Genomic DNA, 22,566 nt, shown 5'->3' on the forward strand with positions numbered 1-22,566 from the left:
GTGCTGCTGCTCCAGTTTCAACTGTTCTGCCTGTGATTATTATTATTTGACCATGCTGGTCATTTATGAACATTTGAACATCTTGGCCATGTTCTGTTATAATCTCCACCCGGCACAGCCAGAAGAGGACTGGCCACACCACATATTCCTCTCTAGGTTTCTTTCTAGGTTTTGGCCTTTCTAGGGAGTTTTTCCTAGCCACCGTGCTTCTACACCTGCATTGCTTGCTGTTTGGGGTTTTAGGCTGGGTTTCTGTACAGCACTTTGAGATATCAGCTGATGTACGAAGGGCTATATAAATACATTTGATTTGACTATGATAACTGTCTAATTGTATGTATATGTGTTTGTGCCCCTACCCAGTGTCTCACAGCTAGTATTTCTGGAGCACTGTCCACTGTCCTGTTCCATGGAGCAGAGCTGCTCTTCAGACCTGCTGAGCTTCCCCATGCTGCTGTAGGGCGAGAGGCGCGGAGAGTCGCACCCATACGACTGGCTGCCCCCTGAGAAACGCCTCTGGAGGAACTCCTGCTCATAGTCCTGCTGCTGCACACACAGACAGACAGAGACAAAGACAGACAGAGACAGGCACAGACAGACAGAGACAAAGACAGACATAGAGACAGGCACAGACAGGCACATATACACAGACAGACAATCAAAGGAGAAACCAGTTAAGTCAGCTACACAGTCAGTTTCATCAAACAATAGAACACTTTGTGGATATATGATCCAGTAATGGCCGGCCTAATCAAATCTGATTTAGTCAGTCAATAGTTATGTAACACGTTATTTCACTATAGTCTGGTAATCCACCCTGATCATACTCTGATGCAGATGCTCTATAGTAGACCAGTGTACAAGACCACACTATTACTATCGAGTAAGTGGGTGTTATTCAACCATAACCCTTGGTGTGGGTTGGTGGTACCTGACTGTGGACGCTGCAGGGCAGGCTGGAGCCGCGGCTCATGGTGGCCACCACTGCCACACGGGTGGGCGACGAGGCCGACTGACGCTTCTTTGGGGGCAAAGCTGGAGGAGGGCTGGAGAGAGAAGTAGGACAATCAGTGAGAATGGAGGTTTTTAGGCTTCTGATACCCAACCAGACTGACAAAAAAACACACAGTTTACTGCTACTTGAGCAAGATTGTGGGATATGACACCGAGGGTTTGTTATGGTAATATCAGCATTTCCTGCTTAATGCCTCTTTTGCGATCACCTCTGGAGTAGCCCAAACAGAAGTTGGGCTTTCCAGGTTATCATACTGCAATCATCACAAGTCAATGGCAGATTTAAAGGCACAACATAAAATCAGCAGGTCAAGGATACATGTGGGACCATGACTAGGAAAGTGATGACAGTTATGATATATACACACCAAACAGATACATATATGAATGTTTATATGACGACATCATTGGTACATACTCATGCACCAAGCTTTTCCTGATTGGATGAGGGCTTTATTGTATGGCGTGATGCAATGACGCATAATTAGGAACTCAAGCATGCAAGACAAGACACTCCACCAATCAGGCCCTCCACCTATCAAGACTCTTCCGGGGACGGGATTGGACAGTTATTAAGGAAGCAGGATGTCACAATGCAGGGGGATGACCCTACTGGCTAACGTACGTGTCAGTCTTTGTGGATCTCCGTTGGCCAGCGAAAGTGGGGCCACTAGCCAAGTATGCTCTGTTCCCAGGACAACATGGAGAGAGGGATGGAAAGTAGATAGAGAAAGAGTGAAAGAGAGAGAAGAAGAAAAAGTAAAGAGAGACAGACAGCAGTGCACCTCAAAAGCCTAGTAGTAGTATTCAAGGTTGTGATCTAATCTTCCGGCCAAGTCCAAGGCCTATGGATTTTTCATAGCTCCACTTCCTTAAGCCCACAGAAAATGAATGCCTGTCTACCACCTTCCGTTTCGCCACCTCTTATGACCACCCTTTTTCCACTAAAGAGGAGAAGATCATCTAGGCCAGTGGTTCCCAAACGTTTTATAGTCCCGTACCCCTTCGAATGTTCAACCTCCAGCTGCGTACTCCCTCTAGCACCAGGGTCAGCGCACTCTCAAATGTTGTTTTTGACATCATTGTAAGCCTGCCACACGCACACTATACAATATATTTATTAAACATAAGAATGAGTGTGAGTTTGTCGTCACAACCCAGCTCATGGGAAGTGACGAAAAGCTCTTATAGGACCAGGGCTCTTTATTTAGCCATCTTACATATAAAACCTTATTTGTTTATCAACAATTGTGAATAACTCACCACAGGTTAATGACTAGGGTGTGCATGAAAGGATGCACATAACTCTGCAATGTTGGGTTGTATTGGAGAGCGTCTCAGTCAAATCATTTTCCACACAGTCTGTGCCTGTATTTAGTTTCATGCTAGTGAGGGCAGAGAATCCACTCTCACATAGTTACGTGGTTGCAAAGGGCATCAGTGTCTTAACAGCGCGATTTGCCAAGGCAAGAAACTATGAGCGCAGCCCTATCCAGAAACCTGGCAGTGGCTTATAATTAAATGACATTTTCACAGAACCGCTTGTTGCAATTCCGATGAGGCTCTCGTTCAGATATCGGTAAGTGGACTGTGGGCAGGGCATGAAAGGGATAACGAAACCAGTTGTTTGTGTCGTCCGTTTCGGGAAAGTACCAGCGTAATTGCGCACCCAAGCTCACTCAGGTGCTTTCACATTTGACATTGTCCGTAAGCTTGATTTAATTTGCACACAAAAAATCATACAATGATGGAAATACCTGTGTTGTCCTTGTTAATGCAGACAGAAGAGAGCTCCAACTTCTTAATCATAGCCTCAATTTTGTCCTGCACATTGAATATAGTTGCGGAGAGTTCCTGTAATCCTAGATTCAGATCATTCAGGCGAGAAAAAACACCACCCAGATAGGCCAGTCGTGTGTGAAACTCATCATCATGCAAGGTGTCAGACAAGTGGAAATTATGGTCAGTAAAGAAAACTTTAAGCTCGTCTCTCAATTAAAAAAAACGTGTCAATACTTTGCCCCTTGACAACCAGCGCACTTCTGTATGTTGTAAAAGCGTTACATGGTCGCTGCCCATATCATTGCAAAGTGCAGAAAATACACGAGAGTTCAGGGGCCTTGCTTTAAAAAAGTTAACCATTTTCACTATTGTGTCCAAAACATCTTTCAAGCTGTCAGGCATTCCCTTGGCAGCAAGACCCTCTCGGTGGATGCTGCAGTTTACCCAAGTGGGTGCTTGCATGCCCATTACCACTCCACGTTGTCTCCCTGTCATGGCTTTTGCACCAACAGTACAGACACCAACACATCTTGACCACCAAAGTCCATTTGATGTCACAAAGCTGTCTAGTACTTTAAAAATATTCTCTCATGTTGTCCTGGTTTCCAGTAGTTTTCAGAAGAGGTTGTCTTCCTTAATTGACCCCACATAAACTTAACGGACATATAGCAGGAGCTGTGACTCATCCAGCTGTAACACATATAATTCACTGGTTTGTATGCAAAGTAGTAATTGTTTCAAAACATCTCCTGCCATGTCACTGATGCGTCGTGAAACAGTGTTGTTTGATGAAGACATTGTCTATATAGTTTTTTGGGAGCCTTTTCCCCCAACAATGTCCCAGCCATATCCTCGACAGCAGGAAGAATTAAGTCCTCCACATTAGTATGGGGCTTGCCTGTCCTAGCCACTCGGTAACTCACCATATAAGACGCTTCTAGCCCCTTCTTATTAATGGTATCTGTTGCTTTTATACATGTCTTACTATGCGAAAGTCATATTTTTTTCTCACTCAAAAAACACCTGGCTTATTTTTCAAATTGTCATGTTTCGTTTCTAAATGTCTGAGCAAGAGTGAAGGTTTCCCGCGAGAGAGTAACAGTTAATGTGATTGGATGTTAATTATTTGACATGGGTACCTGTGTTTGACATTGTGTTGTTATTTCGCTGAACACTAGATGGTTTAATTTTATTTTTGGCAGTGAAACGAGGCTACACAGGCGAGAGAAAAAAACTCACCCAAATGTATAGCCCCGATGGAAATAAATGTCCTGTTTGAAAATGTGAATCACATTTGGCATAGGGCGTCAACCAGTTAGGGAATACCTGGTCTAGACTTACAGTGCCTTCAGAAAGTATTCACACCCCTTGACCTTTTCCACATTTTGATGTTACGAATTGAGATTAAAATGGATTTTATTGTCTTTTCTTATTTTTTATCTACACATGTATTTATTTATTTTTGATCAATGGAAGAAATAATATATATTTATTTATCTTGCAGCAATTACAGTCTTTTTGGGTAAGTCTCTAAGAGATTTTCACACCTGGATAGTCCAACATCACTACTCTGGACGGCTCTGACTTAGAATACGTGGACAACTACAAATACCTAAGTGTCTGGTTACACTGTAAACTCTCCTTCCAGACCCACATCAAACATCTCCAATCCAAAGTTAAATCTAGAATTGGCTTCCTATTTCGCAACAAAGCATCCTTCACTCATGCTGCCAAACATACCCTTGTAAAACTGACCATCCTACCAATCCTCGACTTCGGCGATGTCATTTACAAAATAGCCTCCAATACCCTACTCAACAAATTGGATGCAGTCTATCACAGTGCAATCCGTTTTGTCACCAAAGCCCCATATACTACCCACCATTGCGACCTGTACGCTCTCGTTGGCTGGCTCTCGCTTCATACTCATCGCCAAACCCACTGGCTCCAGGTCATCTACAAGACCCTGCTAGGTAAAGTCCCCCCTTATCTCAGATTGCTGGTCACTATAGCATCACCCACCTGTAGCACGCGCTCCAGCAGGTATATCTCTCTGGTCACCCCCAAAACCAATTCTTTCTTTGGCCGCCTCTCCTTTCAGTTCTCTGCTGCCAATGACTGGAACGAACTACAAAAATCTCTGAAACTGGAAACACTTATCTTCCTCACTAGCTTTAAGCACCAACTGTCAGAGCAGCTCACAGATTACTGCACCTGTACATAGCCCACCTATAATTTAGCCCAAACAACTACCTCTTTCCCTACTGTATTCATTTTATTTATTTTCCTTCTTTGCACCCCATTATTTTTATTTCTACTTTGCAGATTCTTCCACTGCAAATCTACCATTCCAGTGTTTTACTTGCTATATTGTATTTACTTTGCTACCATGGCCTTTTTTTGCCTTTACCTCCCTTATCTCACCTCATTTGCTCACATCGTATATAGACTTATTTTTCTACTGTATGTTTGTTTTACTCCATGTGTAACTCTGTGTTGTTGTATGTGTCAAACTGCTTTGCTTTATCTTGGCCAGGTCGCAATTGTTCTCAAAATAAATAAAAAAGATCTGTCAAGTTGGTTGTTGATCGTTGCTAGACAGCCAATTTCAAGTCTTGCCATAGATTTTCCAACTGATTTAGGTCAAAACCTTAACATTGAATGTTCTTGAGTGGCCTAGTGGTCTAGGTAAGCAACTCCAGTGTATATTTGGCTTTGAGTTTCAGTTGTGAACTTGTCTCCCAGTGTCTGTTTGGAAGGCAGACTGAACCAGGTTTTCCTCTAGGATTGTGCCTGTGCTAAGCTCTTTTCCACCCCCCCCCCCCCAAAAAACTCCCTAGCCCTTGACGATGATGAGCATATCCATAACACGATGCAGCCACCTCCATGCTTGAAAATACACTGCTCAAAAAAATAAAGGGAACACTAAAATAACACATCCTAGATCATAATGAATTAAATATTCTTATTAAATACTTTTTTCTTTACATAGTTGAATGTGCTGACAACAAAATCACACAAAAATGATCAATGGAAATCAAATGTATCAACCCATGGAGGTCTGGATTTGGAGTCACACTCAAAATTAAAGTGGAAAACTACACTACAGGCTGATCCAACTTTGATGTAATGTCCTTAAAACAAGTCAAAATGAGGCTCAGTAGTGTGTGTGTGTGGCCTCCACGTGCCTGTATGACCTCCCTACAATGCCTGGGCATGCTCCTGATGAGGTGGCGGATGGTCTCCTGAGGGATCTCCTCCCAGACCTGGACTAAAGCATCCGCCAACTCCTGGACAGTCTGTGGTGCAACGTGGCGTTGGTGGATGGAGTGAGACATGATGTCCCAGATGTGCTCAATTGGATTCAGGTGTGGGGAACGGGCGGGCCAGTCCATAGCATCAATGCCTTCCTCTTGCAGGAACTGCTGACACACTCCAGCCACATGAGGTCTAGCATTGTCTTGCATTCGGAGGAACCCAGGGCCAACCGCACCAGGATATGGTCTCACAAGGGGTCTGAGGATTTCATCTCGGTACCTAATGGCAGTCAGGCTACCTCTGGCGAGCACATGGAGGCCCCCCAAATAAATGCCACCCCACACCATGACTGTCCCACCGGTCATGCTGGCGGATGTTGCAGGCAGCAGAGCGTTCTCCACGGCGTCTCCAGACTGTCACGTCTGTCACATGTGCTCAGTGTGGACCTACTTTCATCTGTGAAGAGCACAGGGCGCCAGTGGCGAATTTGCCAATCTTGGTGTTCTCTGGCAAATGAAAAACGTCCTGCACGGTGTTGGGCTGTAAGCACAACCCCCACCTGTGGACGTCGGGCCTTAATGGATTCTGTTTGTGACCGTTTGAGCAGACACATGCACATTTGTGGCCTGCTGGAGGTCATTTTGTAGGGCACTGGCAGTGCTCTTCTTGCTCCTCCTTGCACAAAGGCGGAGGTAGCGGTCCTGCTGCTGGGTTGTTGCCCTCCTACGGCCTCCTCCACGTCTCCTGATGTACTGGCCTGTCTCCGGGTAGCGCCTCCATGCTCTGGACACTACCCTGACAGACACAGCAAACCTTCTTGCCACAGCTCGCATTGATGTGCCATCCTGGATGAGCTGCACTACCTGAGCCACTTGTGTGGGTTGTAGAATCCGTCTCATGTTACCGCTAGAGTGAAAGCACCGCCAGCATTCAAAAGTGACCAAAACATCAGCCAGGAAGCATAGGAACTGAGAAGTGGTCTGTGGTCCCCACCTGCAGAACCACTCCTTTATTGGGGGTGTCTTGCTAATTGACTATAATTTCCACTGTTGTCAATTCCATTTGCACAACAGCATGTGAAATGTATTGTCAATCATTGTTGCTTCCTAAGTGGACAGTTTGATTTCACAGAAGTGTGATTAACTTGGAGTTACATTGTGTTGTTTAAGTGTTCCCTTTATTTTTTTGAGTAGTGTATAAAGAGTGATAGTCAGTGATGTGTTTTCCCCAAACATAATGCTTTGATTCAAGACAAAGTTAATTTCTTTTACACACTGTTTGCAGTAATACTTTAGTGCCTTATTGCAAACCGGATGCATGTTTTGGAATATTTTTTTTCTGCACAGGCTTCCTTCTTTTTACTCTCATTTAGGTTAGTATTGTGGAGTAACTACAATGTTGTTGATCCATCCTCAGTTTTCTGCTATCACAGCCATTAAACTAACTTACTCTCCAGCAACTGAGTTAGGAAGGATGCCTGTATCTTTGTAGTGACTGGGTGTTTTGATACACCATCCAAAGTGTAATTAATAACTTCACCGTACTCAAAGGGATATTCACTGTCCGCTTTAATTATTTTTACCCATCTAACAATAGGTGCCCTTCTTTTCGAGGCATTGGAAAAACTCCCTGGTCTTTGTGGTTGAACCTGTGTTTGAAATTCACTGAGAGACCTTACAGATAATTGTATGTAGATGAGGTAGTCATTCAAAAATCATGTTAGACACTATTGTTGCACACAGAGTCCACACAACTTATTATGTGACTTGTATTTAGGCGTGCCATAACAAAGGGGTTGAATACTTATATATTTTTAAATAATTTGTACAAATAAAACAAAATCCACTTTGACATTGTGGGAAATTCACAAAATCTCAATTTAATCAATTTAAAATGTTAAATTCAGGCTGTAACAACAAAATGTGGAAAAAGTCAAGGTGTGTGAATACTTTCTGAAGGCACTGTATGTTGTAGATTAATAGAATTCCTCTTTAAGATAAAAGTTTTCTACCAAATTTGTTTGAAAATGATGGATAAAGAGACTACAGCCCTGGTCAAAAGAAGTGCACTACACAGGGAATAGGGTGCTATTTGCGAGATACCATGACACGTTTCAGACTCAATTAGACCTAATTCATAAATAGACCCTGACATCATGTCAATCAAAAATGATTAATGCTGATTTGCATCAACATTCCAGTTTATCTACACTTCACCTCCTCTCTGGCAGAATTCTAAAATAAAACATTCAGAAGGTCTCATGCAACAGCACAAAAAATGATTTATGCTGACCAACACAAACGTTTCAGTTTTATCTTCACTTCAATTCCTCTTTGGCAGAATTCTAAAAAGAAAAAACTTCCAGAAGTGCCCACGCAACAGCACCACAGAAGCTGTCACTTACACCATGTGGCACTGGACCGCTTCTGCTTTTTTTCTGACTGCAGACACTCGAGACTGCAGGTTCCTTCTCATTACTGTGGCAGGGGAGAACTTCTCTTTCCACTGGGAACTTACAGTAACAAACATGACCGCTTTAAGACAGTCAGAAACAGGAACTTGAAAGTGATAGAATGACAATTTCACTCATTGAAATCAGTGTGCGACAACTCATACAGAGAGTGAAATATTATTTGTTTTTGTTTCACTAAGGTAAAGAGAGTCTGAGCGGGACAGTACTGAAAAAACATCTCACGCTACATGGGTGCGCAATAGTCTCAAGTAGCTTCATCTCCTCATTTCTTCCAAGTTAAATAAATATCTCACTCTAAATATCTGGAAGAAGCCAATTCAGTGAATTGCAGATGAGGACAGGGCGATGAGAAGATAAAGCCCTACACAATTGAAAATGTTGAATACACCATATTTAAGACCAAGGGAAAAACTCTGGGCCCTAAAACTAAAAGCCCCTAAAGATTCAGTCTGGTCCAGTGGGCCCTGGTGCATACTATTGGTATGCCACTGTCGATTATATCCAAAGATGGGAGTCCAGTGCTACTCACCTGAGCGCATCCATTTTCAGGCCAGGGAGGGGGGGTTTGGGCGGAGCTACGTCCTCCTCTGCCATGTCCGTCACAGCCTCGGTGAGCGGGGTCTTACTCAGGATCTCCCTCTCCCGTTCTGTCAGTGGCAACTCTGACCTGCTGGGAACAGAACAGGAGAGAGAGTCTGTGTGTGTGACAGAGATAGACTGACAGGAAAAAGTCTGGTGTATGTAGGGTTGTTTGTGTGCGTTCACTCACCTCTCTGGTGTAGTGATAGGTGGTGGTGGGGGTCTGTTGGGTGTGGTGGGGGAGGGTTGCTCCTGTTTCTCTATGGTGAGTTTGACCAGCTCCTGTTAGAACCACACAACCTCAATGTGTACAGTATACTGTTTTCAATCAGATTAAGATGTGTTCATTACATAATTTAGACAAAAACCTGAGTGGTCAGAGAGCAGACCTGGGTCAAATACATTCAGTTGTAAAGACTTTTGAAGTATTTGCACTTTCAGGACCATTCCATTTGGTGACATTGTACCAGGCAAGCTAACCAAACCACAGCATACGTATTTGAAAGTAGGCCTATTTGACAAATGTATTTGCCCCAGCTCGGCAAGGGAGAAACAGACACTATGACCCTCTCTGAGAGCCGTGGAAAGCTGCAAGCTATCGTTTCACAGACCCACCGACTGTCCCTCTTACCTTGACCCCATCCAGGACGGCTTTGATGACTGTCGTGACCGCGACCACGTTGTCCTTGTCATCAAGGTTGATGCCGTCCAGCATGACGTGGTCGGACCAGCGGATCAGGTTGGCAAGGCTCTGGTACACCCGGTTGTGACACGACGACACAGCCGAACTGAGGAGACAGGAGAGACGTGACAGTAAATGACAGGAAGGAAGAGATGGACAGAAAGGGGAGGCTGAGATTAGGGGGGGAATGGAAAAGTAAAGATGGAGAAAAAAGGGGGAGGGCGTAGAACAGTAGAGTGATGGCAGGGTTACAGGGAAGAGGGATGGAAACAGAATGGAAGAGGGGAACAGAGAATGGAAGAGGGGAACAGAGAATGGAAGAGGGGAACAGAGAATGGAAGAGGGGAACAGAGAATGGAAGAGGGGAACAGAGAATGGAAGAGGGGAACAGAGAATGGAAGAGGGGAACAGAGAATGGAAGAGGGGAACAGAGAATGGAAGAGGGGAACAGAGAATGGAAGAGGGGAACAGAGTGGGGGTGTAGGGAAGAGGAGCGAGAGATACACATTTCATGTCAGGTTCTGTAGATTGAGAATACGGACAACTAGCTAGACTAAAGGAGCACATCTCTTCTCCCGCACTGACAGCCATATGCGTTAACTCAATGTCTCCCCCGAGGGGATTTATTGAGGAAGTGTGTGTGTGCGTGTGTGCGTGTGTGTGTGTGACTGGAAAAAGTGTGTTTGTGGTGGTATTAAGTGGAAAATGTGTGTCTGTTCTGGTTTAGGTGTGAGGTGTCTGTTCTGATCTAGGTGTATGTGGCTGTGCTGAATGGACCATTGAGAAACAGTAGGGCGTGGTGGAGGTTCAGACCAGTCACAACACGCTGCAGCTGATTCACAACTCTGGAATATCCCTCCTGTCTCTACAGGATACAGCTCAGAGAAATAGCATCTATACAACGGTCCTCCCCATGAGTTTACCAGTCAAATTTCAAGGGTTACATGTTCCAAGCCTTTTCTCTAGATTCTATTTCTATGACACTGCTACAGTAGAGCTAAGGGCTGTATGGGCAAAATGGAGCCTAAGACCGGGGCTAAGGCTCGTGGCCACAATGAACAAACTAAGTGGGCAAGAGGAGACAGCCAAGCAAAAGACCATTCAGCAATAACAACTGGAGTCATAATAAAGCCTCTCAAAGTAGAAGTGCAGCTGATCTAGGATCAGATTTGATTTCTAGATCACATTGAATAAGATAACATGGACAGTGGGGACCTGATCCTAGTCTAAGACACTTTATGAATTCAGGCACTGGACCTAGGTGGTTCCAGAAGCAGAGGGGTAGGACTCGAGTCCCTGAGGCGGGTTGTGATCTGGGACGGTTGTCACCAACCTTTTGGTGGCAAAACTCGAGTTAGCACTTCATTATTTGTTACTCCTATGACCAAAGAACGGGAAATATTCCTTGATATTAAAAAAGACACAATAATAATAATAACAAAACAAGTCTATCGATACACTTTGTTGCACGAGTGGATAAGAAGAAGCGTGTGGCTCATAAAAAAGTGTTGACAGTGCTGAATAAATAGGTAAACATTAACTCAGTCAGAATAACAGGAGCTCTTTCCAGATATGAAATACCAGAGCACACGAGATGAACACACACACTGAAAACTCCAGGAAGCCTGAGGTGATTATGTCTCACTATGATGTCACCAAGTGTTGCTCCTGATGATGTCACAACATCCGTTCTCCTTTTTGAGCAACGTTCCAACAGGACACATCAAAAGCAGCTAGATAGCAGTTGATGATCAAACCACTTCAATGAGGTTGTTACATAACGTCTTGGGGAATGGAGACACCATTTGTTTACATTATTTTGTGGCAAAACAGCAAGAACATTCTGTGAGAATGTAGTACGCAGCCCATCTCACTAAGGGGCAACATGCCTAGGCTATGACTGGGTAACAATATGTAAGGAATGACCAACGGTCTCTCCTAAATGCTCAAAATTGTATATATATATATATATATATGACACAACAAACAAACAACAAAGTGAATAGAAATTTGGTAACAAAAAAACCTCAACAAAATAAAAACAAAATATGGTATGATCATATACTGGGCCAAAGATCCCTCACCAATGCTGAATACTAACCAAAGCCCATTTCCTTTGACCTATAGTACCCAGTCAAAAGTTTGGACACAACTGCTCATTCAAGGGTTTTTCTTTATTTGTACTATTTTCCACATTGTAGAATAATAGTGAAGACATCAAAATTGTGAAATAACACATATGGAATCATGAAGTAACAAAAAAACAAAAAAAAGTGTAAAACAAATCAAAATATACTTTAGATTTTTCAAAGTAGCCACCCTTTGCCTTGATGACAGCTTTGCACACTCTTGGCATTCTCTCAACCAGCTTCACCTGGAATGCTTTTCCAACCGTCTTGAAAGAGTTCCCACATATGCTGAGCACTTGTCGACTGCTTTTCCTTCACTCCGCGGTCCAACTGATCCCAAACCATTTCAATTGGGTTGAGGTCAGGTGATTGTGCAGGCCAGGTCATCTGATGCAGCACTTCATCACTCTCCTTCTTGGTCAAATAGCCCTTACACAGCCTGGAGGTGTGTTTTGGGTCATTGTCCTGTTGAAAAATAAATGATCATCCCACTATGTGCAAACCAGATGGGATGGGGTATTGCTGCAGAATTCTGTGGTAGCCATGCTGGTTAATTGTGCCTTGAATTCAAAATGAATCAGACAGTGTCACCAGCAAAGCCCCCCACACCATGCTTCATGGTTGGAACCACACGTGGATATCATCCATTCACCTACTCTACGTCTCACAAAGACACGGCGGTTGGAACCAAAAAAAATAAATTTAGACTCATCAGAACAAAAGGACAAATTTCCACCGGTCTAATGTTCATTACTCGTGTTTCTTGGCCGAAGCAAGTCTTCTTATTATTGGTGTCCTTTAGTAGTGGTTCCTTTGCAGCAATTCGACCATGAAGGCCTGATTCACGCGGTCTCCTCTTTCTGACCTAGAATATGTGGACAACTACAAATACCTAGGTGTCTGGCTAGACTGTAAACTCTCCTTCCAGACTCATATCAAACATCTCCAATCCAAAATCAAATCTAGAATCAGATTCCTATTTCGCAACAAAGCCTCCTTCACTCACACCGCCAAACTTACCCTAGTAAAACTGACTATCCTACCGATCCTCGACTTAGGTGATGTCATCTACAAAATAGCTTCCAATACTCTACTCAGCAAATTGGATGCAGTCTATCACAGTGCCATCCGTTTTGTTACCAAAGCGCCTTATACCACCCACCACTGCGACCTGTATGCTCTAGTCGGCTGGCCCTCGCTACATATTCGTCGCCAGACCCACTGGCTCCAGGTCATCTAGAAGTCTATGCTAGGTAAAGCTCCGCCTTATCTCAGCTCGCCAACACCTCCTTTGGCTGCCTTTCCTTCCAGTTCTCTGCTGCCAGTGACTGGAACAAATTGCAAAAATCATTGAAGTTGGAGACTTACATTTTCCTTGCTAACTTTAAACATCAGCTCTCTGAGCAGCTAACCGATCGCTGCAGCTGTGCATAGTCCATCTGTAAATAGCCTACCTCATCCCCATATTGTTTTTATTTACTTTGCTGCTCTTTTGCACACCAGCATCACTACTTACACACCATCATCTGCTCATCTATTGATGGTTTTTGCGAATGCACTTGAAGAAATGTTAAAAGTTCTTGAAATTTTCCGGATTGACTGACCATCGTTTCTCTTTGCTTATTTGAGCGGTTCTTGGTCTTATACCAAATAGGGCTATCTTCTGTATACCACCCCTACCTTAACACAACTGATTGGCTCAAACTCAAATAAACTTTTAACAAGGCACACCTGTTAATTGAAATGCATTCCAGGTGACACCCTCATGAAGCTGGTTGAGAGAATGCCAAGAGTGTGCAAAGCTGTCATCAAGGCAAAGGGTGGCTACTTTGAAGTATCTAAAATCTAAAGTATATTTTGATTTGTTTAACACTTTTTGGGGGGTTATCACATGATTCCATATGTGTTATTCCATAGTTTTGATGTCTTCACTATTATTCTACAATGTAGAAAATAATAAAAATAAAGAAAAACCCTTGAATGAGTAGGTGTGTCCAAACTTTTTGAGTGGTATTGCACATACCATCTTGAACACTAGCCTTTCTCCTGTCCCGTCTCAGCCCACGTACTTGTGTGTTATCCGGGCCTCCACCTGCACCAGAGGTAGAATAGCCTCCAGCACCTTGCTGGCCGAGCCAGGCAGCATCTCCAGCACCTTCTTCTCCACCACCATCTTGTCCACGATGGTCTTGAAGTAGCGCAGCGCGCTCACCACCTCCTTCTCCTGCTCCTCCAGCCGACTCACCTTCTACAGAACAGAAAGAAATAGAATAGTTGTGTTCAGTAGGCAACAAAAGGATGGAAACAGAGTGAAACGGGGAGGTACTATTTGAACTTGTCCAATGAGATACGTACGCTCAGTCGTTTTCTGTTGCAAAATGGCCCTAATGAACACAATGAAACATGGTAAGCTCGGAGGAAATCAATATTTGACATAATAATTGCTGGATGGAGAAAATGCCATTTCCAAAGAGAGCTCCGTTAAAATTAAAGCACACCCTTTGACGAAAACAACATTGTAATTTAGCATGGTCCAAAAATCTAAAAAAATATTTATATATTAATTATAATCCACATAATAATTCACATTTCACATTGCTGTTGGATTATTTTCCTGTCTCAAATTAAGATCCTACATACACTGAGTGTACAAAACATTAGGAACATCAGGTGAATCCAGGTGAAAGCTGTTATCCCTTATTGATGTCACTTGTTAAATCCACTTCAAATCAGTGTAGATGAATGGGAGGAGACATGGATTGTGTATTTTTAAGCCTTGAGACAATTGAGACATGGATTGTGTATGTGTGCCATTCAGAGGGTGAACAAACAAGATAAAATATTTAAGTGCCTTTGAACAGGGTATGGTAGTAGGTGCCAGGCACACTGGTTTGAGTGTGTCAAGAACTGCAACACTCCTGGGTTCACGCTCAACAGTTTCCCGTGTGTATCAAGAATGGCCCATCACCCAAAGGACATCCAGCCAACTTCCCACGACCGTGGGAAGCATTGGAGTCAACATGGGCCAGTATCCCTCTGGAATGTTTGTCACGGCATGTAGAATCCATGCCGCGACAAATTGGGGCTATTCTGAGTGCAAAAGGGGGTGCAACTAAATATTAGTAAGGTGTTCCTAATGCTTTGTACACTCAGTGTATGTACAAAACTGTCAGGGAATTGAAGTCATTATACTAAAGCCTTGGGAGTGAGAGGAGTTTATTCAGGAAACTGGCCAGCTTCAGTTCCATTCATGTGTGTATGGTTGTGTCCCTCAAATGGCACCCTATCCCCTATGTAGTGCACTACTTTAGACCAGGGCTTTATGGGTAATAGTGCACTATATAGGGGATAGGGTGCCATTTGGGGGGGACACCTACTGGTGGTAGCACCTGTTACCCATCCAAAGGCAGCACTCACAACAACTCGGAAACCACAGGAAACTCACACAATAGGGCAGAGCAATACAATACAAAGCAAGGTACTGGACGGAAAACCACACACACACAGGTAAACAAGTGCACGGGATAGGTGGGAGAGCTGGGTTTCCCACAGCAAGCACACACACACACGATTCTAGAGGTCGACCGAATATGATTTTTCAACGCCGATACCGATTATTGGAGGACCAAAAAAAGCCGATACCGATTAAATCGGACGACAATTACAACAATACTGAACAAACACTTATTTTAACTTAATATAATACATCAATAAAATCAATTTAGCCTCAAATAAATAATGAAACATGTTCAATTTGGATTAAAAGATGAAAAAACTAAGTGTTGGAGAAGAAAGTAAAAGTGCAATATGTGCTATGTAAGATGTAAGTTCCTTGCTCAGAACATGAGAACACATGAAAGCTGGTGGTTCAATTTTCCCAGGTAAGAAGTTTTAGGTTGTAGTTATTATAGGAATTAAAGGACTATTTCTCTCTATACAATTTGTATTTCATATACCTTTGACTATTGGATGTTCTTATAGGCACTTTAGTATTGCCAGTGTAACAGTATAGCTTCCGTCCCTCTCCTCGCTCCTACCTGGGCTCGAACCAGGAACACATCGACAACAGCCAACCTCGAAGCAGCGTTAACCATGCATAGCAAGGGGAACAACTCCTCCAAGTCTCAGAGCGAGTGATGTTTGAAACGCTATTAGCGCACACCCCGCTAACTAGCTAGCCATTTCATATTGGTTACACCAGCCTAATCTCGGGAGTTGATAGGCTTGAAGTCATAAACAACGCAATGCTTGAAGCACAGTGAAGAGCTGCTAGCAAAATGCATGAAAGTGCTGTTTGAATGAATGCTTACCATCACTCAGTCAGACTGCTCTATCAAATCAGACTTAATTATAACATAATAACACACAGAAATAGGAGCCTTTGGTCATTAATATGGTCGAATCCGGAAACTATCATCTCGAAAACAAAACGTTTATTCTATCAGTGAAATACGGAACCGTTCCGTATTTTATCTAACGAGTGGCATCCCTGAGTCTAAATATTCCTGTTTCATTGCACAACCTTCAATGTTATGTCATAAGTACGTAAAATTCTGGCAAATTAGTTCGCAACGAGCCAGGCGGCCCAAACTGTTGCATATACCCTGACTCTGCGAACAATGAACGCAAGAGAAGTGACACAATTTCACCTGGTTAATATTGCCTGCTAACTTGGATTTCTTTTAGCTAAATATGCAGGTTTAAAAATACAATGCTCAAAAAAATAAAGGGAACACTAAAATAACACATCCTAGATCTGAATGAATGAAATATTCTTATTAAATACTTTTTTCTTTACATAGTTGAATGTGCTGACAACAAAATCACACAAAAATTATCAATGGAAATCAAATTTATCAACCCATGGAGGTCTGGATTTGGAGTCACACTCAAAATTAAAGTGGAAAACCACACTACAGGCTGATCCAACTTTGATGTAATGTCCTTAAAACAATACAAAATGAGGCTCAGTCAGTAGTGTGTGTGGCCTCCACGTGCCTGTATGACCTCCCTACAACGCCTGGGCATGCTCCTGATGAGGTGGCGGATGGTCTCCTGAGGAATCTCCTCCCAGACCTGTACTAAAGCATCTGCCAACTCCTGGACAGTCTGTGGTGCAATGTGGCGTTGGTGGATGGTGTGAGACATGATGTCCCAGATGTGCTCAATTGGATTCAGGTCTGGGGAACGGGCGGGCCAGTCCATAGCATCAATGCCTTCCTCTTGCAGGAACTGCTGACACACTCCAGCCACATGAGGTCTAGCATTGTCTTGCATTCGGAGGAACCCAGGGCCAACCGCACCAGCATATGGTCTCACAAGGGGTCTGAGGATCTCATCTCGGTACCTAATGGCAGTCAGGCTACCTCTGGCGAGCACATGGAGGGCTGTGCGGCCCCCCAAAGAAATGCCACCCCCACCTGTGGACGTCGGGCCCTCATACCACCCTCATGGAGTCTGTTTCTGACCGTTTGAGCAGACGCATGCACATTTGTGGCCTGCTGGAGGTCATTTTGCAGGGCACTGGCAGTGCTCCTCCTGCTCCTCCTTGTACAAAGGCGGAGGTAGCGGTCCTGCTGCTGGGTTGTTGCCCTCCTACGGCCTCCTCCACGTCTCCTGATGTACTGGCCTGTCTCCTGGTAGCCCCTCAATGCTCTGGACACTACGCTGACAGACACAGCAAACCTCCTTGCCACAGCTCGCATTGATGTGCCATCCTGGATGAGCTGCACTACCTGAGCCACTTGTGTGGGTTGTAGACTCCGTCTCATGCTACCGCTAGAGTGAAAGCACCACCAGCATTCAAAAGTGACCAAAACATCAGCCAGGAAGCATAGGAACTGAGAAGTGGTCTGTGGTCACCACTTGCAGAACCACTCCTTTATTGGGGGTGTCCTGCTAATTGCCTATCATTTCTACCTGTTATCTATTTCATTTGCACAACAGCATGTGAAATGTATTGTCAATCATTGTTGCTTCCTAAGTGGACAGTTTGATTTCACAGAAGTGTGATTGACTTGGAGTTACATTGTGTTGTTTAAGTGTTCCCTTTATTTTTTTGAGCAGTGTATATACACTTCTGTGTATTGATTTTAAGAAAGGCATTGACGTTTATGGTTAGGTACATGTTGGAGCAACGACAGTCCTTTTTCACGAATGCGCACCGCATCGATTATAACACTAGTAATATCATCAACCATGTGTTGATGATATTAGTGATTAGTGATTATGATTGATTTAAGGTTTTTTATCAGATAAGTTTAATGCTAGCTAGCAACTTACCTTGGCTTCTTACTGCATTCGCGTAACAGGTGGGCTCCTCGTGAGGCAGGTGGTTAGAGCATTGGACTAGTTAACTGTAAGGTTGCAAGACTGAATCCCCGAGCTGACAAGGTAAAAATATGTTGTTCTGCCCCTGAACAAGGCAGTTAACTCACCGTACCAAGGCCGTCATTGAAAATAAGAATATTTTCTTAACTGACTTGCCTAGTTAAATAAAGGTGTAAAAAAAAACAAATCTGCCAAATCGGCGTCCAAAAATACCAATTTCCGATTGTTATGAAAACTTGAAATCGGCCCCAATTAATCGGCCATTTTGATTAATCGGTCGACCTCTTGACGATTCTACACACACACACACACACCTTGTTGACGGGTTTCTCTTGGCTCTTGACCACAGGTTCGACCTGCAACTGCTTGCCCTTCTTTGATGGCGTCCTCTTGATCTTGGGAGAGTGGAACTTGTCCATCAGCTTCATGGTGAAGGAGGAGAGGTGGGAGCGCTGCGAGTCTGAGGAGGAGAGGAAGAGAGAGATAAGACGTCAGTCAGAGGAGAAAGAATGGCAGAGAGGGGAAATAGAAGTAGCCTGGTAGATATGTAGGACTTTAGCACCACAGTGAATGTCAGAGAAGTAGGCTAAAGCAAAAACCATGGAAAAACCCAGCAAAAAATGAAAGGAAACGATTTGAAACAGACAGAAATGGGGAGAAACGCTAAAATTTCTAATGCTTTACCCTAATGAACACAGCCCAGGATAAAATAGAAAAACCATAAGAGTCTGAGGGAGATCAATAAGAGACAGTGCCAATCAAATGATCACAACCCTGACAAAATGGCATTGCGGTAGCAGTGTTTCTGTCAGTGCAGAAGGTCCTAGCGGTTGTACTAGCATTGGCCCAGCAGGCAGTGTAGGCCTATCTGTCTGTGTTCAGCTGAGGGTGCAACAGAGATGCTATCAGGTCTTATCACATTCTCATTTCCACTGTCTGTCCACAGACTTCCCTCGGCTGATAACATTGCGGTCGGTCGGTCGGTCGGTCGCACACACCATTAAGAACTCTTTTTATTTTTTTAAATATTTTTTTATATATATTGACTTTTAACGCACGAACACACACACACACACACACACACACACACACACACACACACACACACACACACACACACACACACACACACACACACACACACACACACACACTTCATCTGTAGTTTAACCTCTTGAAACTAGGGGGCACTATTTTCACCCACGGGGTGAGATCTTGCGTGGAGCCCCAGATCGAGGGAGATTATCAGTGGTCTTGTATGTCTTCCATTTCCTAATAATTGCTCCCACAGTTGATTTCTTCAAACCAAGCTGCTTACCTATTGCAGATTCAGTCTTCCCAGCCTGGTGCAGGTCTACAATTTTGTTTCTGTTGTCCTTTGACAGCTCTTTGGTCTTGGCCATAGTGGAGTTTGGAGTGTGACTGTTTGAGGTTGTGGACAGGTGTCTTTTATACTGATAACAAGTTCAAACAGGTGCCATTAATACAGGTAACGAGTGGAGGACAGAGGAGCCTCAAAGAAGAAGTTACAGGTCTGTGAGAGCCAGAAATCTTGCTTGTTTGTAGGTGACCAAATACTTATTTTCCACCATAATTTACAAATAAATTCATAAAAAATCCTACAATGTGATTTTCTGGATGTTTTTTTTCTAATTTTGTCTGTCATAGTTGAAGTGTACCTATGATGAAAATTACAGGCCTCATCTTTTTAAGTGGGAGAACTTGCACAATTGGTGGCTGACTAAATACTTTTTTGCCCCACTGTATATAATACAATTGGCCCTTTATCTGTGGAATAAAGACAGATACAAATATTTCTGTGAAAGGCTAACATCGGCCGATAATATCAGTCAACCGATTTATCAGTCGGGCTCGAATGTTCAATGGAAGTGTACGTGTAGAATTGGAGGTTGCTAGGCTAAATGACAGCAGTAAGTCACAGAGGTCTCAGTGCCGGCTGTTAAGTAATGGGAAGAGTACAAAGCAGCCCTCACAAACACACAGAGAGCGAGAGAGAGCGAGCGAGAGCAATATACTGAAAGAAGGGAAGGAGAGCAAGTGAAAAAACAGAGAGAAAGAGCAACACAGAGAAGAGAGATGGAGAGAGAACATCAGCTAAAAGCAGTAGAGAGGATTGGGTGGTGATTAAATGAGAGTGAATCATCCGCTTAAAATGGGACTCCCTTCATTTCCTCAAAGCACATATTAGCAGAAATGATGCATGGTGAATGACTAAGAGAGTTACTGATCACTTCCTGGTGAGTGTTCTCTTCTTCGGGGAGCTACAGACTCTCTCGCTCTGTGTGTGTGTGTGTGTGTGTGTGTGTGTGTGTGTGTGTGTGTGAGTGACTGTATAAAAACACAAGTGATTTAGAAACATGCATAATTAAAAGCCCACAATAAGTAGCATTAAGAGCAGCTTCACTAAGTGACTGACATAACGAGACTACACACATAAACACACTCTTATTTCTGACTATTGAGATGATAAATCAGCTGTTGCAGTCGTACTCCCGGATCTGAAATGTTGCAGGCCGAGGGAGGGAAGTCTGTCAGCTGAAAATTAACCCAGCTAGATGTAGTGTGGTTACGAGAGCAGCATCTGCCATCACCAGAACTTCATAAACATACTACTCTTCTTAGAAATGGATAGAACTGGAATGCTACCATCATGGGTGTACCACATAATTCATAGACCTGACATGTAGTATAGATATTCATGGCTAAATTAATTATAATTCAGGATACTAGGGTTGTCACGATAACAGTATTGCGATACTCCGAGGTATCATGGCAAAGAAACAAAACATGACGCGTACTGAATTTCCTGAGGAAAACAGTCCTAAAGCTGGTAACAAGCAGCCTGATGTTGTCACCCAGAATCCCATGTTTCTTTTTCCAAGCTAAAGCACACTATATGTCACATACAGTGAGTTTTTAAAGGACCAAAGAGTTTAGTCTGCTTTGTGTTTTCCTTTTTGCCAAGGAAAATCAGGTATCGTAGTATCGCGATACGGGTATCATGATACCCTACAAGATATATGAAATATATTACTGAAATTGTTCCGCCAGGTCACACGTCACAGAGGCTGCTATTGCAGTTAGACTCAAGCTGTTCTAGTCACAGATGAAGACCTCACTGAGTAACAGATGTGAAGTTTAAAATAAGAAACCTACAGAGAAATGGAACGGAATGCAAGACTTCTCAAGGCACGTGTGAGACCCCCAAAAAAGTTGAATGCTGAGTGAATGATTTATGCAATTGCCATTGTTTTGATGTCTATACATGTGTTGCCTCATATTGGGGTAGGCTTGGCAGGGATCATGGAGGACTGGGTCCTGTCCAGTGATTGGTGGGGTTTTTCCTGTTGGGCTTCCGTTTCGAGCCACGGTCCAGAACAATGAGCCACAGGAAGGAGCACTGGGGCAGCCAGGAAGTCAGATTGTGTTAAAGGGTGTGGCGTCAGTACACACCCCTTTGGGACTCCAGGGACCGAGCACTCTCCATCCACTCCCATATAGTAGAGAAGGATTAATTATCAATTATTCCGGAGCTAGTCAGCTGAAGAGTTCCATCAGCCACTCCTGGGCTATAATCACCTATCCGGACCCGTTTTACTGCCGACGCAGAGCCCCACCGGGCCTTCACGACTGGACTACCAACATTATCTGCCCGAGGGTGTTATCCAACTGGCCCCTCCGTCGCGACGTTACCTGAACGCCCATCTGCGGCCCGCTAATCGTCAGCTGTCTTATCGGCTGCTATCTGAATAGGTCTATCGGACAGTTTTCTTGGGTCACTATAACTACATGTACAGTGCCTTGCGAAAGTATTCGGCCCCCTTGAACTTTGCGACCTTTTGCCACATTTCAGGCTTCAAACATAAAGATATAAAACTGTATTTTTTTGTGAAGAATCAACAACAAGTGGGACACAATCATGAAGTGGAACGACATTTATTGGATATTTCAAACTTTTTTAACAAATCAAAAACTGAAAAATTGGGCGTGCAAAATTATTCAGCCCCCTTAAGTTAATACTTTGTAGCGCCACCTTTTGCTGCGATTACAGCTGTAAGTCGCTTGGGGTATGTCTCTATCAGTTTTGCACATCGAGAGACTGAATTTTTTTTCCCATTCCTCCTTGCAAAACAGCTCGAGCTCAGTGAGGTTGGATGGAGAGCATTTGTGAACAGCAGTTTTCAGTTCTTTCCACAGATTCTCGATTGGATTCAGGTCTGGACTTTGACTTGGCCATTCTAACACCTGGATATGTTTATTTTTGAACCATTCCATTGTAGATTTTGCTTTATGTTTTG

At 43.5% G+C, this 22,566-nt stretch overlaps 1 protein-coding gene across 2 annotated transcripts in view; it reads right to left on the minus strand.

The window, feature by feature from the left end:
• The window catches only part of rapgef1b (Rap guanine nucleotide exchange factor (GEF) 1b), a 75,895-nt gene that overhangs the window by 24,059 nt on the left and 29,270 nt on the right, over positions 1–22,566 (minus strand). For both annotated transcript variants that reach the window (XM_036976897.1, XM_036976898.1), the window contains 7 exons: positions 18,562–18,707; positions 13,987–14,165; positions 9,738–9,894; positions 9,297–9,388; positions 9,057–9,197; positions 932–1,046; positions 360–546 (listed from right to left, as the gene is read on the minus strand). In XM_036976897.1, the coding sequence (XP_036832792.1) occupies positions 360–546; positions 932–1,046; positions 9,057–9,197; positions 9,297–9,388; positions 9,738–9,894; positions 13,987–14,165; positions 18,562–18,707 (1,017 nt within the window). The remainder of the gene's footprint in view (positions 1–359; positions 547–931; positions 1,047–9,056; positions 9,198–9,296; positions 9,389–9,737; positions 9,895–13,986; positions 14,166–18,561; positions 18,708–22,566) is intronic.

The sequence above is a fragment of the Oncorhynchus mykiss genome, chromosome 5 (genome assembly GCF_013265735.2).
Source record: "Oncorhynchus mykiss isolate Arlee chromosome 5, USDA_OmykA_1.1, whole genome shotgun sequence".
Lineage (NCBI taxonomy): Eukaryota > Metazoa > Chordata > Actinopteri > Salmoniformes > Salmonidae > Oncorhynchus > Oncorhynchus mykiss.